The sequence below is a fragment of the Podarcis bocagei genome, assembly GCF_964188305.1.
Source record: "Podarcis bocagei genome assembly, chromosome: 2".
Taxonomy (NCBI): domain Eukaryota; kingdom Metazoa; phylum Chordata; class Lepidosauria; order Squamata; family Lacertidae; genus Podarcis; species Podarcis bocagei.
In genome coordinates this window covers 62,927,141-62,943,216 of record NC_138126.1, presented here as the reverse complement: position 1 = coordinate 62,943,216, position 16,076 = coordinate 62,927,141, and the positions used below count along the sequence as shown (strand labels likewise).

General features: G+C 48.2%; 1 protein-coding gene across 4 annotated transcripts in view; it reads left to right on the top strand.

Annotated features, from left to right (window-relative positions):
* Positions 1-16,076, top strand: part of PDLIM7 (PDZ and LIM domain 7) — a 43,244-nt gene that overhangs the window by 18,271 nt on the left and 8,897 nt on the right. For 2 of the 4 annotated variants that reach the window (XM_081185747.1, XM_081185748.1), the window contains exons 3-8: positions 5,901-6,052; positions 7,574-7,604; positions 11,077-11,093; positions 12,257-12,340; positions 13,168-13,322; positions 13,885-13,921. In XM_081185747.1, the coding sequence (XP_081041873.1) occupies positions 5,901-6,052; positions 7,574-7,604; positions 11,077-11,093; positions 12,257-12,340; positions 13,168-13,322; positions 13,885-13,921 (476 nt within the window). Of the gene's footprint in view, positions 1-5,900; positions 6,053-7,573; positions 7,605-9,046; positions 9,220-11,076; positions 11,094-12,256; positions 12,341-13,167; positions 13,323-13,884; positions 13,922-16,076 lie in introns of all 4 variants that reach the window. The other 2 variants (XM_081185749.1, XM_081185750.1) reach the window with 2 other exon arrangements.

Below are 16,076 nucleotides of genomic sequence, written 5' to 3'. Positions count from 1 at the left end.
TTATTAGTAACTTGGAGCTTGCATCATCACCTGCACAAAAAAATGTGGCTCAGTGCAGACTTGCTGTTGCGCAGGGTTAAGGGGTCAAGGGCCAAGCTGCAGGATCATGTCTACCTTCTCCATGCACTTCCAACGGTGTGGATTGTTACACCTGCCTATTCCTACCTCTGTTTTAAAAGCTACTTGGCTGATCCTAAAAGCTCGTTCCTGCCGCAGCCTTGATCGCATGGCCCTCTTCCAGCCCATTGCATATCAGGATCAATCCCTGGTTTCTTCAGGGCTGGGAGAGACTCCTGCCTGACACCCTGGAGAGCCACTGCCAGTCAGCCTAAGGCCAGTCACATTGCCATAGCCAATGTGATGCTATCTGGATCTTGCTGGACTGTAACTCCTATCACCCCTGACCATTGCAGATGCCGCTGGGGGCTGATGGGAGTTGGAGTCCCAACAATGTCTGCAAGACACTACATTGGCTACCCTTAGTGTAGGTAATACTGAGGTAGGTGGACCATGGTCTGTATAAGGCAGCCTCCTATGGTCTTACCCCTTTGAAGCATTTGCGTCTACACTGAGGCTATGTATATTGGGTGTCCTTTGCTTATCAGCGATTGGGGTAGGGGGAGAAGAGGTGTGCCATTTCCAAGTGGGATTGCATATGGACTATACCAGTGTTTCTAAAACTTGGATCTCCAGCTGTTTTTGGACCTCAGTTCCCATCATCCATGACCACTGGTCCTGCTAGCTAGGGGTGATGGGAGACCCAAGTTTGGGAAACACTGGACTATAACATGGGCATGAGAGTGGGTGGTTTCAGTAAGATTGCCTTGTTGGGTGCTGCAGACTTCTAGAAGTTCACATTTGAATTAGGGTTGTCATATTTCTTTCCTGGCAGGGCTCCTGTGCTTTTTAGCAGCACAACAAAAAGGAACTCTGCAGATGAACTTCTGCCTGTTGCAGAGGATGGGTTTATTTGCTGGGTTTCTGCTGGGTTTGCCTGGCAGTTGTTTAAAGGCACAGTCCAATGGGTGGAGGGGGAACACACACACCACTCATTGGTAACACTCTACTTCTGAACGAATAAATGTGGCCCTCTCCCGTACTTCCAGTTTTTCATAGAGGCTTCTCAACCCTGGGGAAAGGGAGCGCCTTTCTTCCTCTCTGTCAAGTTTTCAGTGCCTATGACTGCCTGCCGTTGCTGCAAGCAACATCGTTCTTCAAAGCATCGTTCATAACTTTCCCTTTTTCTGAGATGCTCCCAAATAGTTTTGAAGTGGTGTGGCTTTGTGGAAGATTATGACTGTCCAGCAGTCCTGAGCGTTTCTGAGAAGATTCCAACTAGTACTAAACATATCCAAATAGGGCAGAGACAGAAGTGGGTTTGTGTGCAAGAGAGAAGCCATTCCCTGCAGGCGGTTGGGGTGGGTGGGTGTTTGCTCAAAGCCCGTTAGTGCCTGGGCATCTGTAGACAGCATGTGGCATTAAGCAGTCGTTCATGCCTGAAGCTTCTTCCCTGCAGATAACCACACCAACCTGGGGTGGGGTGGGTGAGGGCGACCAGCAAGCGCACGCTGGGGGCAGGACCCAAAGCATGGCCTCAGTCCCCTCAGCAATGCCTGAGAGGGAACTAATATGCCAGGAGCCTGCCCAGCAGTAATTGCATGGGCAATATGTGAAAGGAATTCTAGGAGCACACTGTCCCAGATTCCCCCTCTTCACTCTCAACCTTGTGGAGGGCTGTAGCTTAGCGGTAGTAGTAGTAGTAGTAGTAATAATAATAATAATGATGATGATGATAATAATAATAATAATAATAATAATTTATTATTTATACCCTGCCCATCTGGCTGGGTTTCCCCGGCCACTTTGGGTGGCTTCCAACAGAACACTAAAATACAATAACCTATTAAACATGAAAAGCTTCCTTAAACAGGGCTGCCTTCAGATGTCTTCTAAAAGTCTGGTAGTTGTCTGGTAGGGTGCATGCTGTCCTAGGTTTAATCCCCAGCATCTCTGAGTAGGGCTGGGCATTGTCCCCTCTCTGAACCTCTGGAGAACCGCTACCAGTCAGTGACTGTAGTCAGTGACTGAGCCAGACAGACCAGTTAAGTCTGAGGTAGTGCCAGCAAGGCAGCTTCCTCGGGTTCCTAACTACCACTCAGCCTCCCCTTCCTTTCTTGTTCCACATATTAGTGCAAAGCAGCCCTGGGAAACTGCTGAAGGGTGTGGTATAATTCAAATAAATAAAAACGGGCTCCTTGTACTGCAATGCTCTTCTCCCAAGGCTCAGCAGGCAAGATGGTGCAATCAGTTGCAACGCTGTGCCTCTCTCTTACTTCATTTAGCCTTGACTCAGGTTGTTTCTTTTCTTTTTCCTTTTGCCTGATCATCAGGGGTGAATTTCAACACCCCCGCCTACTCATTTGGGGATCCCTGAACCCCCCACATCCTGTGTTGTGTGTATATTACAGGTATCGCAATAAGAAGACAGTCGGGTTAAGACTGACAGTTTGGTGCCCTTTTGTAGAAGTTAATTCACTGCCATAATCTAATGGTGAGAACCTGGGCGCAGGGTTCATTCAATCAGACTTTTAATCTTGCCTGCCCAGGGAGCACTGTGCGCTTCTGTGTCCACAAGCGCAGCAAACATGAGAGGAACGCCAATACAAGCAGTAGGAGGGAAGTACAAAGCCAAAACACTGGAGGGTGGAGGGGATGGCGGAGAGAATGTGTGTTGCTAGACAGGGCTTTTCACCACCCGCTTTTAAAAGCTGAACGACAAGAGTATCGGCAGGTGCAGCTTCCCTGGCTGCTACAGCATCGTGGTGGGAATTGCCATATTCCAACTCAAAGGGCCAAGGAGTGCACTTTGGGTCAGCAGCCAGGCAACTGCAAAGTTATGTTTGGGCTGTTCCGTCTGGTCTGCTGCATTCATCAGCAAGTCTAAACTCTCCCGTAGGCCCTGGGCTCTTCCAGATAATTTGTTTTTATTGCACAATAAATGTGCAGTCGTTGCTCAACTTCTCTGCAGTGGATCCAAATACGGTGACCGGACGCAAAGCGGGACAGGGCTCCTCTATCGCCAAGCCAGGAGGGAAGGAATTTCTGCAAGATGCGGCTTGCCATGCATGGGTGAGAAAAGCTGCGCCTCCCTGAAATTCCCACTTCTCTACAAGTCTTAAAGCTACAGGAGCCTGGTCATTCTGTGCTTTTTCTTCCCCTCACCCACGTGGCACATAAAATTCATTCTTAACCCCTTACTGAATTAGTTTTATGCTGTTTAGGAGCTAGCTTTTGTATTGCAGGTATCTATTTCCCCCCATAATGTATTTGTAAAGCTAACCCGGGAGTTGCTTTTTTCTTTTTCTGGGAGTAGATATTATTCTTCCAGTTTTGCTTCCTCTTGCCCACAGGTGTGGGCTCATCTGCATGGGAGTTCAATGTGGTTTTGCAACTTCTTGTGCCTCAATTTTTTTGGTATTGTCCACATAATGGCCTCCTCGCTCAAGTGACAAGCCAGATGGGCAGGGTACAAATAATAAAATTACTGCTGTTACTATTATTATTATGCTCCTTCCACCGTAACATTATTATATATCTCCAGCCTTGGGGATAATCTGATAATGAAAGTATATCCAATATGAAATTACATCTGGATATACTGAAGCGCATTGTGTGGGGGCGTATTTTTACATGTGTCATTACATCTCACTCATTGCTGTCTGTCACCACACCCTCTACTCCCATTTTACTTCTGTCAGCTCAAATGAAGGGGCATAAAATAATAATAATAATAAAACTGCAAAAAAAATTTGCAGAACTGCTATATCAAACGTAAAAAGGAAATTTGCTTCGTGCCTGAAAAGGAGTGCCCATGGTGGTAGGCGATGAGCCATCTTCCCAGCAATGATTATGCAGAGATGTGACCAATTTCCAATTACTTGATTGGCGAGAGTGGCTGGGGAAACCCAGCCAGATGGGCGCGGGAATGAATAATAAAATTATTATCTGAAGATGAAGCAGGGCCCCTGCTTTCTTTGCAAACACGCACACTTTCTCAATGGAAACATATTGGAGGTTCCTGTACATCTACCTGCCAGCCATTCTTTATCCTTGTACGGTGCTCTTCAGTGACCTACTGGTGGTTCTGGCCATGACATACCATTTAATAAAAAATATTTTCACTTGCACTTTGTGCAAATCTGGCAGATCTGTCCTTCTATAAAGCATGCTCGAAGCATTGGCTTTGGCAGAAGTTTGTTGTAACACCATTCCACAGATAATTAATATTTCTTTTCGTTTTTAAAAAGGTGCCCGTTTGCCATTGCATGCATGCCCAGAATGGATTCCAGACCTCACAGAGGGCTGGGGGATTATTGTTTATATTTATGTCTCTGAATCGCTTTGCTCACGACAATGACTCGGGGTTACTGACAGACACAGGTAGAGAGGAGGGAACAACAACACACAGCAGAAATAGATCCCATCAGGCACCGCCCACTTGTGCGAGTAAGAAACATCAGCATAGGTTTGGGAGACATAACATTGAAAGCACTCAGACGTCAGCACACAGACACACGCCTGGCACCATTCATCCACAAACTCATCCATGCCCCAATGTGTGGACATAACCAATGCAAAACCTGGGATGTGATCAATGTACCACTGAGCTCAGTGAGTGATGGCAGTAATGCAACACTAAGACTAAGAACTGGGGTTTAGAAAGGTTTTGGGTGTGTCATGATGCTCGGCAAATTTAAGCTAGTCCAGCTTTGTTAAGGATGGCTGCAGGACCTACGAGAGGAATTTTATCAGGGATCAAGTTTCCTCCTCTCCAGCACCCTGGATGGCTGTGTTTGCTTGTGGGTTGTTGTTTTTTTTGGGGGGGGGGGTTGAATGCTATGGGACAGTGTGAAGCCAGACCGATCATGCATACGATTGTTGGCAATTTAAGATGTGCAACTATATGGTTTTGTGGAGAAGCAGCCAAGGCATGTTTCAGAGGCCTCTTTATATTACCAGAAAATGATATGCTGATCAGTGTTCGAAATTCTCCAGGCCACTTGCGACCAAGCGAACATGATGTCTCCACCATCTGGAGATGCATGCCTGGGGATCCTTGGATCTTACTGTTTTCACACATTCACAACACATCCTGTAGAATTGTATCCGTGATATTTTATTTGTGCAAACAGAATGAATTTCAGGAACCAAAAGGTCGTATTGAAAAATAGGACTTTCGAGCCGCCTGGCCCCTACATGGCAACTAGACATTTCGTTTTGACAACTGTAACCCTGGTTTAAGGAGCAATTTGGCACCTAGCTTATATATATATGAGTTTCTAACACTGATCATTGCTGATCAAAGTCAAAGACCATGCGTTAGGCATGAGGAGCCTCTTTGGAGGCCAGCATGTGTGGTGTTGGTGCAAGTTGGGATCTCCTTTTAATGGCAGGAGGAGAGATGGGACAGCAAAGTCTTATGCAGTGAAATATGTCTCATTCATAAATTTGTACCTGTCTCTTCCTCTATGAGTTTTGCATCATCCCTGGCAGGCAGGTTAGACTGGAAGATAGCAGGGTGGCCTTGTAGTTGCCCTACCTGCTGGGTTTGAATCTTGGTTTCCAACTTTCAGGCCCATCGGTAAATCAGTTCCAGCCACTTTGAGCATTGTTCTCTACAGTGCTATCACCTCTGGAGCATGCAACATTTACACACTTTGTTCAGCGGAAGCTATGGGGTAAACAGAGGAAGACAGGATTGGATCTGATTCCACTACTCCAGATCTTGCTCCACTAGACATGGTGTAATGCTGAGAACCACATTGCTTGCTTCCTGCCTTTGTCTCTTCATGTGGGTAACTATTCTGTGTCACCGAGTCCTCCTCTTCCTCTCCTTGCAGCTCACCCCCGGGGGCAAGGCAGCCCAAGCAGGTGTGGGAGTAGGTGACTGGGTGCTAAGCATTGATGGAGAGAACACGAGCTCCTTGACCCACATTGAAGCACAGAACAAGATCCGTGCGTGCGGAGACAAGCTCTCGCTCAGCTTGAGCAGGTAAGAGGCTCTCCGTGTGAGTTAAGATACTAGGAGCATGGCATGCGTTATAGGATCGAGAAGTGGTTACAGCTGACATACTCCTTGCACTCGGAATAACAACTCACTAGTTCTCAAACTTTTTTCTCTGGGTCACACTTCCAGAATAAAGACTTGCTCACGCCACACCATTTTTTTTTATTGATAAGAAATACATTGGAAAGCAAAGAGAAACAACTAGCAGTGCTTGATCCAGAAAGTATAGAACAATGCAGCTACATAATAACATGTATCATTCCCAAAATATAATGATCAACGAGCCTCTTACGTATGTACTTTAAGCATGTATACAAACTGAATGAGAGGTGTGAGCTTGCTTTTGCTGGTAGCTTCATTTATATTAGGTCTAACTTGAGTCAAACAAACTCTCATCTCAACACAAAGAAGCCTTTCTCTTTTCTGATCTTTTGCATTTGTCAGAGTTGAATACAGTGGTGCCTCGCAAGACGAAATTAATTCGTTCCGCAAGTTTTGCCGTCTAGCGAATTTTTCGTCTTGCGAAGCACGGTTTAAACGGTTTAACAAAGTCGCAAGACGTTTTCGTCTTGCGAAGCAAGCCCATAGGGAAATTCGTCTTGCGAGGCAAATCGCGGACGAAAAAACCTTTCGTCTAGCGAGTTTTTTGTCTTGCGAGGCATTCGTCTTGCGAGGTACCACTGTATCCCTATTCACAACAATGTGTCGTGGGACTGCAGTATTGCCAATGCTGCTCTCCAGCACACTGTTCAAATGGCAATCCTGTATCACAACTTGATGCTCAGTATCACTTGATGCTCTTGCTCTTTTTGAAAATATGCCTATCCATATTCTGCAATATAGACAGATACTACACTACACTGAAATATTTAAAAGTTTCTTTCTCCTTGAATCTTCGTGCCACGCTTTCCATCCTCTCCTGCCGCACCAAAGTGGCATCCCACGCCCTTTGAGAAGCACTGTCTTAACTCATAAACATAGCAGTCGGCTAACTAGCTTTTCACTTTGGTGAACTTCCACCGCTTCATAGGATATTTATACCCACAGTGATCTTGGCTGCATCTGAATCACTGGAGAGTGGAAGAAAGCCTCTCTAACTCTCCAGGGGTCCTTATGCAGCCAGCCGGAGTGATGCTTAAGTGAGTGTGTGAATGAGTGGATATTAACACTGAGAGAGGCCAAGGGTGTGCTCTTAGGACAGAGGGCTTTTAGCCATGCCCCAGAAAAGTTTTCTCCCAGGCAACCTAGGCAGGACCAATCCAGTCACTGGATCTTCCATGGCTGAGCTGTCACCACTATCTTCCCTCATGGTGTGAAAGGGAGCAGGCTGCTTTCCTCAAGTTGCTGTGGCCCTGCTCTCTGAGCACAATCTCTGCTGTGAAGTGCAGCACTGTTGCTGCAAGTCAAAAGCACCTGCTGCCACCCTCTTGCCTGTTATTGCTGCCCCAGGAGAGTCCCTGCCAGGCAGTGCCTTTCTTCTCGTTAACGGCAGCTTTTCTCTTGCAGAGTCCAGAATCTCCTCGGCAAGCCTCAGAAGGTACGTCTTCCTCCGCTTCTTCCATGGTGGGTCTGTTCTCTCACAGACCTAGCTGGGCACCAGTTCTGTCGCTGGTCTAGGGGGAGCTGTGGGATAGTTTAGTAAACACAAGTGCCTTAGCTTGTTTGACACTCCTTGAGTTAGGTGCTTGATGTAAAAGTCAAAATAAATAAATGAGACTGTAGTGGAGTGTGAAGAATCCATTCTGAAACTCAGGATAATAACAAATACCAATGTGTTTTAGGCTGCACAGCTCTTCTCCAGGGGTCTGTTTGAGCTACACCGATTGTTCTACATCTGTGGGCCAAACTCTATGGCTATGTCTGCCATGTGCTTAGAAGGCTTTTCTAAGTCAGACATTCCTACTGCATTCACCATGCCCTCAAATAAGTGATGTGCAGCTTGCAACTCCTTGGCATTTTGATTATTTGAAGTTTCCAAGCAAGCAACTTTTGTATGTATCCATTGCTATCGTCTTCCTTTTTACACCTGGTTTTGGTGGAATCTTCCCCCCTTGGCAGCTCACTCTTGGAGCTAACCAGGCACCATAGCCTGAATTTTGGTGTGCTGGCACTAAAGGAGCTCACTGCTGCCTTTTCCCCAGCCCTCCAAATCTATGGTAGTTTATTTTCTTGCTGTTCAGTGGAACCCCTCTTGATTGCACCCATAAACCTTCAGAAGCCAGAAACTCAAAATGGCCACCACAGTATTGAATTTATTTGTGATCATCAGAGGTCAGATGGAGGATGAACCGGGAGCTGCCTGCCTTAAGTGGGCTTGAGCAGCAAATAGAGCCATTTGCTGCCCTCCTCCATGTTCCCTGTATAGTCTAACCCTGTATGAATGTTTATTCTGGAATCTGAGGCCTTTCCTCACAAAAGAAGTGCTGGGCAGGGGTAGGGGACTTCCAGGCAGTCAGGCTGTGGAGGGAAACAGCTTCTCCAAGATTGTGGCCAGGGCTGTCTTCTAGTTTCCCTCTCTGCTTGGGCGTATCCCTCCTCAGTTTCCCTTGTGGTTGGAGGAGGCAGGGAACGAGATGGAGGGTGTAGAAATGGATATGCACGGTTTAGTTTTGCTACGACACGTGCCCACGCTGAACTGCCTCACCTGCTCTCCAGGGCTCATCCCGGGGTCAGTTCTAGAGCGGCCACATTTGCCCACATAGGGTGCTCAACAAAGCCAGCTGGCAGTGGCAACTGGGCACATACAGGGTGTGTTTGCTTGTGTCTTGGCTACTTCCAGGCAGGAATGCGGCTGGCTGGCTGGCTGGCTGTGGTTATTGCCCTGGGACTTGAGGGATGCCCTTGTGGCCAGAACCTGGCCTGGCTTCCACCTGGGGCATGGTGGCCTCTGGCGTTGCCTGGCAGCGGGGGGGGGGGGGTGCACTTGCATGCTGCCTGCTGTGCCAGCTTGGGCGTCTGTGTGTTTTGTCTTCTGCTCAGGATGCGCTCCCTTCCTCCGAGCGCCCGAAATATAACTTCACTCCCAGCTCTGCCCTCAACAAAACGGCCCGGCCCTTTGGAGTCAGCTCTGCTCCAAACTCCCAGCCCGGGCTGGTGACGAAATCGGTGCCATACACTCCCTCTGCGTCCGTCTGCACCACACAGCACAATGGGTATGTGGCTGTGTTATTTAGACACCCTGGGGAGTCGGGGGGCGGGGGGGGGAGTCGAGTGGCCTCACTGTGGAGTTCTGCCCTGTGCTGTTCTGCCCACACACTCGCCTGTCTGCCCGCACTGTGCATGTCGGGCTCTGCCTGTGTGGCCTTTTTATGGGTGGGCAATGGCTTTCCCCCCCTGTACCAGAATCTGTGCTAGAACTTAAGACATCTGGTGTTGCAGTGACCCCTGGTGGCTGGAGCTCATATTACAATGCCTAGATCTGGCAGGTCTCTTGTGTATTGTTCATTCCGGAATGCCCAATTGAAAAAGCCAGACCGTTTAGCGGCCTGCATTTCATCATCTTTCACTTCTTTCGAGTCCTGCAATCTTATCTCCTGGGCAAAGAATAATAATAATGCTATTGTAGGCGGCAGTCAGGAGCATGGGGCTGCATCCCAGGAACCCCAGCCAGTAGTTCTCTTGACTCACCAACACAAAGGAATCGCTAGATTCTCTGGTCTGAGCAGCATTGTGCTATGGCGAGTGATCTGTATCTATAGGTATGGTTCTATCTGCTTGTGGTTTCTTCTGTGGCTGACTCACTATGGCAGGAATGAATGTCGCTTATGGATCCGAATGTAACTTTCCATCCTCACCGCCTCCCTAGCAATCTAAGCTACAGTTATTCTCCAAACTGTTCATCATTTACTAGGTCCCAGATCCAGTATCTTCATTTATAAGATTTCTTACCTGCCCTGCACCATAAGGTCTCAGCACTGGGCACAATAATATGATATGCAAACTTATAATTACTAAAAGAAATTATGCATAAAGCTGTCCACCCCAGATAAAATACTGAGTAGCTGACATCGAGGCTTTGGGCTGAGTTTCCAATTCTGCTCATCCCAGCATAAAATTCCTGTACTAGTGTAGCTGTTCTCAGGCATCCTTTGGAAGGGAGCAGCATTATGGTAAATCAAAGATTTCTAGTTTATTAAGGAAATGACTTGGGTGAAATTGTACACCGATTAATCTATACTTGTGTTGTGACTATTTCATTTTTTCAAGCCCGAAACTGGCATCTTCTGACTGCTATCTTCCCATGTCTAGAAATGCAGCCCTAAATTAATTCTGTTTATTTTGTTTATTAATCACCTCCCATGAAACATCCCGAAATGATTTTAACAGTGCCTGGCTGCATGCAAATTGTGTCCTGACACTCTAGGTTTTGGATGCTGCTTTCTTTTGAGGTGATTCCTTTCTCGTTTGGTGCATTGACGTGTCCCTGGCACCTTTGTTGGTGGAGACGGAAAAGCTTATATCTGCTGGATGCAGTCCTGTATACCTCTGACCGCCCCTGTCTCTCTCATTGGCCTGTGCGGGGTCCCCTGCCAGTCAGGTGCCTTAGATGACACCAGTTGTGGGACCATGGTGAGCGTAGTCTACTTGCTGGCAGAAATGGTGCTGCTGCTCATTTATTTCATACTCCTGCATTCCTGATCCTATGACCTAGAGCACTGGACTTCAACTGGTGGGCCAGGACCTGCTAGGGGGCTGCGACCTTATCCAAGGTGGGTCATAACAGGAGCACTACCACCATACAAATATATGGTGAAATATTAAATGGGTCCACAAATGCGTGTTTATGTGTTCAAAGTGGGTCCAAAAGGTTGAGGATCCATGACCCAGTTAGGTTAGCTGTGCATGGAATCTCGGCTTTATTCACCCACACGAGGCAGGAAGGGAAGCATGTTTTTTAAAAAACTTTGTCTAATGGTTCTAACATGTCCTTCACTTTCCTGACTGTCTTTTTGCTCTTTTCCCTTTTCTCTCTCTTTCTCTCTGTATCTCTCTCTCTCTCTCTCTTGCAGGTGCAGAACCCTGACAAGTCAGTAAGCCTTTGCCTGTTCTGTAACTTTAAAGTATATTATTGCTAATATGCATGACCTAAACATAATTCCTTTTCAACACCTAAAAACCCTCCTCATTCCTTGCCAGTTTTTTAGTTTGGGTTTTTTAGTTTTCCCCCCGCTTCACTGACTTTTCTACCCCCTATCCTACTCTCCCACAGGAGTGTGTGGTTATGGTGGGTTATATCCCCTCATAAAAAGAGATGCTTGAAGGACATGTTTGCGAGTCGGGGAAGGGGGAGAACAGACTTTAGTGTAGAAATTGGGACGCAGAGGTCCCCTTTCTTACAATATGTGGGGCAACATTATTTGTGTCCTCTTGACTTCTTGGGTTTGTGTTGGAGCCTGTCTGAAGGACTCGGTGGCCTGGATCCCATGTCATGCTAAGCTAAATCATGGCTTAGCCTGACTGTGTGGACTCTGGAAGAGGACATCACAACCTCTTTGGTCCTTCCTGGTTGTTTTGCTGCTGAGCCAAGCCACACTTTGGCATAGTGTGTTAATTAAGCCTATGCTCATAGTTCAGCTCTCTTGGACAAACCGTGAAGCGTAACCCACACAACAAACCTTGGTTACAGCTTGTGATTAGTCCGGAGACAGCTAGATTCAGACAATATGCTAAACCAAATGATGGCTTAGCTCAGTATGACGCAGCAGCAAAAAACCAAAGAGTCCAAGATATTCTTTCCAGGAGGCCTCACATACGCACTAAACCATGGTTTGGCTAAGCGTGTCATGTGAACCAGGCCTGGGGGCTAATCTGAGGTGAAACTGCCAGTTGGGGGCATGGTGGCTGCCCTGAGGCTTTAAATGTTGGCAGTTTGGCGTCAGGGAAACTTCCTGATGCTTCCAAGGGAGTGGAATGGCCTGCTGTGACTCTTCACACTGTGCTGACAACTGTAGCTAGCAGTAACTGCCTGACCCAGATAAGGGAAAGGAAGTGGTGCTAAAACTGGCAGGGAGCAGTGTGTGTGTGTGTGTGTGTGTGTGTGTGTGTGTGTGTGTGTTTTCCCCTGCACAGTCAAGCTGCTGTTCCCTCAGGAGATGTGGCCTTTTATTTGTGTTGTTGTGTACTAGGGTGGCATGTCTTGCCTGACCTGTCCAATCTTTTCTCTTATTCTCTCACTTTTCGTGGCTTCAGGGTTAGCGCTCACCCCCCTGAGGTGAAGGCTCCACCCCAGAGCAACCCCCCACCTGATTATGGAGATTACTACCTGGAGGACCAGTAAGACCTGGGAGAGGTGGGGGAGGGGAGGGTAGAAACTTTCGGACAGATGTTGTTGTGTCCCTCGTATGTTGTGTGCTCCTGCTTTCGTCCCCTTATAGCGTGTGAATATCCCTTTGGTGAAGTTGGAGAAGCAGTAACAGGGCTTTCCTCAACAAGGATTCAAATTTTTCATCATTGAAAAATATCCTTTGAGGTTTTCACCAGAGCAGTGCTGAGGAACTGGGGGCCTTGCTGCAGCCTGACATGGGAGGCTTCAGGTTTAAGGATCACACACAGAGTCCAGGCCCCTTCTGGAAGGGAGCACTTCCATGCAGCCGTTTATTGTGGACTTGGTGCTGCTCATAAATGCACAGGATGCATACATCGTCCTCATCCAAATGCTGTCTCGTGTGTGGTTTTAACTATCCAGACAATTCAAATCATAGAATTGTAGAGTTGTAAGGGACCACAAGGGTCATCTAGTCCGTCGCCCCGAGATGCTGGAATCTTTTGCCCAATGTGGGGCTCGAACCCACGACCTTGAGATTAAGAGTCTCATGCTCTACCGGCAGAGCTACCTCAGGCCTGGATAATTAACTGGCCTAGATGGGGGAGAGGGAACAGAAGGGGCTTCAGGATCCGTTCAGTGTGTCTGCAGGGCAGGTTACTTGCGATCTTCAGAATTATGAAACTATGGCCATGTCCTGATTTGTGCCTCATGGTGGTTTATCTCTCCCCCCCCCCCCGGCCGCTTGATGCAGTTTCTTGTGTTTGTGTGTGTCATGCATGCCTGGCAGATGCTCATCTCAGTGCAGCCCTGGCTGAGTGCCCTTGTCTATTCGTAGGCATTCTCTGCGGCTGGCAAGCCTGCCGGCCTTCCTCCCCAATGACTCCAGCAAAAAGAGGCTCATTGAGGACACAGAGGACTGGCGACCGCGGACAGGCACAACCCAGTCCCGTTCTTTCCGTATCCTGGCCCATCTGACAGGCACGGAGTTCAGTAAGTGCCTCCCTCCCAGGGGGAGCCACTCCAGGTTGGGGGTGGTGTTGAGAGCTGGCTGGCTGGCTGGCTCCAGCCTGGGAAGTGGCAGGGAGTCACGAGGCATTTGGTGCCACCGGCGACAAGGCAAAGGTTGCAGAGGCATCTGAACTTGTTCTGGGATAGCTCTGGCCACCTTCCACAAGCAATTCTGGACCTGGGCCAGTTTGGGAGGGCTCTGCTGGCAGATTGTCCTACAGCAAATCCCAGGAGGATCCTCTCTCTCTCTCTCTCTCTCTCTCTCTCTCTCTCTCTCTCTCTCTAACTTGTGATGCTCTGCTGACCTCATTCAGTCTATCTCTGCTCTGCAAAGAGCTCTGCAGGCACCTCATTCTGCTTCCTTCTCATTATTGTTGATGCCCAGGCCCTGTATCCTCCAGGGAATGTTCTTATTTTGTGCCTAGTCTCTTCCTGCCCACCCCCCTCCAAAAACAAAAAAAAATTCCACTTCTCTTCTCAGAAAACTAAAACAGCTTGACTGGCTCAGACCATGATATTCTCTTTCTCCTTTTCCCGCTGCCAGTGCAAGACCCGGATGATGAGCATGTTAGGAAAGCCAGGTAAGAAGGTCCCTTTGATAGGGCCAGGAGAGTCTGTGGGTTTCTACCTGACTTCTCCCCACTCCCAAAGTGCCAGGGGCTGGAAATGAAAGTGCAGAGTCCAGACTCGCTCCTAAGCTTTGGCGGATGCCCAGGGCCACTGTCCCATTCCCATCTGTCTGGGGCGGAGGGGATGAAAGCCTTCTTCCCACCTTGCTCTGGTTCCCTTGACCTTGCATGCCTGGTATGCTCTTCTGGTTTTCTCCTTCTCGGTCTCTGCTTTCTCCTCCCATCTCTTCCTTGTGTCTCTTTCTCTTTCTCTCTCCCCTCCCAGAGAAAAGTTTGTCTCGGAGCTTCAGAGCCCCCGTTACACTCGCCTGCGCGACTGGCACCACCAGCGATCGGCTACCTCTCTGAACGTGCTCTCCTAGGCTGCCTGCGATGGGCCGGCCTTTCTCTTCTCGACTCCGCTCTTCTCTATTGCATGCCGATGTGAATGGGAAGGGCGTGTTTCTGTCTGTCTCCTTCTAACTGGTTGAGCAAAACTTTTAAAAAGCAAAACAACCCCCCTCCCCCACCCCACCCCCACTAGAAATCCACAGCAACTCCTGGAAACGTAGCAACTGAACTGTGTTGGGGAACGACTTGAGCAGGGCGGAACCTGGAGTCAGGTTCCAGGAGTCTTCCGCATTGGTGGCTGTCACACCTCCAGCTGTGGAGGGGATGGAAGAGGGTTCATGTTTTTGAGCAGGAGGCTTGACTCTCCCAACTCTAAGCAAGATGCTCTGGTACTACCAGGAAGCTGTTTCTGAACTGTGTTTTCTCTTCCCTGACTGAAGAGACATTGGCTGTGGAGACCTCTGTATGCTCCTTTCTGGCCTTCATACTGAACCCAGGAGGCAGGGGGAAGGTTCTACCCAATGCAATATGGCATTGCACTGAGACCTCTTTCCTTGGGACCTGCCGCCTTGAATGAGCTGCCAATAGTCTTCTTCCTGGCCGAGCATTTCAGAGAGAGGGAAGTCATTTCCTGACATTCATATCTGGAAGGGCTCCTTTTCAACCCGGCATGGGATTTTTTTTAAAAAAACTGTTCTTGGTAGTGGCTGATCTTCCCCTTCCCTCCTTTGTCCACTGTTGAGTGCTGTTTCTCAACCCATAAAACTTCTTCTCCTAACAGGCCTCTCCATTTTATTTTATTTTGACACTGAATGGTGAATGCACATGCCCTTAGCCCCTGGTCCTTTCCCCATCATTGTTCTATGAGTGGCTGGTTGTGGCTACCACTTTGAGGAAATGGCAAGCATTCCTCTTCTAGATGCCTGGTAAGGTTGTGAAGGCTTGCAGAACTTGCCCACCCATAACGCTGTAATAGACTTGTCCTCCTTGCACTTGATTAACTCCATTATACCTCAGTTTTTCCAAAGGCTCTCTGATTTGGACAACACTTAATATGGCTGCTTGTGTTGGGCTTGGGGAAAAAACCCTAGGAGATGGGACTTCTGGCTCTTCAGGTAACCTGCTTCCACAGCAGGCATGTCCTGTTGCTCGGTGGAGGAAATGCTGTGTGCCCCTTACTCTAGAAAGAGTGTGTAATCATTGTTTTGACTGCAGGCATGACACTAATTCAGCTGCTGTATCTGTATGGTGCTGTAATCCACCCACCCCCTGAGCTGCCTGGAGCCGATGCCCAGGCAGGAGTTTGCAATCTAGTTGGAGGCTGGCTTTACTACCTTTCATTTTGTAGTAAAATAAATCCTCCTATTCTCGTAACTGGCTCCTGTCTTTCTTTCCTTTCCTTTTTAATCTCTTCACACCTTTAGTAGGTAGGCTGTGTTCTTTCTTAGAGGGACGACTTGTTTTCCAGCTGAGCATAAACCCAGCTGTCCTCTGTAAGGTTGTTTGGGAAACTGAGCAAAGATGCAATGCCTTTGCCCACCAACGACTTTGGGGTGCTTTTGTGCCCTGGTTTTCCTCTGGGAGCAGGAGCCTGACTGGCAGGCCAGCACTGAGTTCTCTCTCCTTTTTCGCAATACTTTTAATTCCTTGGGATAAATATGGGGGATTGTGAACTTCTTCATCCCAGGCCCACACCACAGGATAGCAGGCAAGGACCAGGGTGGTGAGACAGAAGACTGCCAGGATCTCACCACCTCTGCCTGCATGATGCACTGAA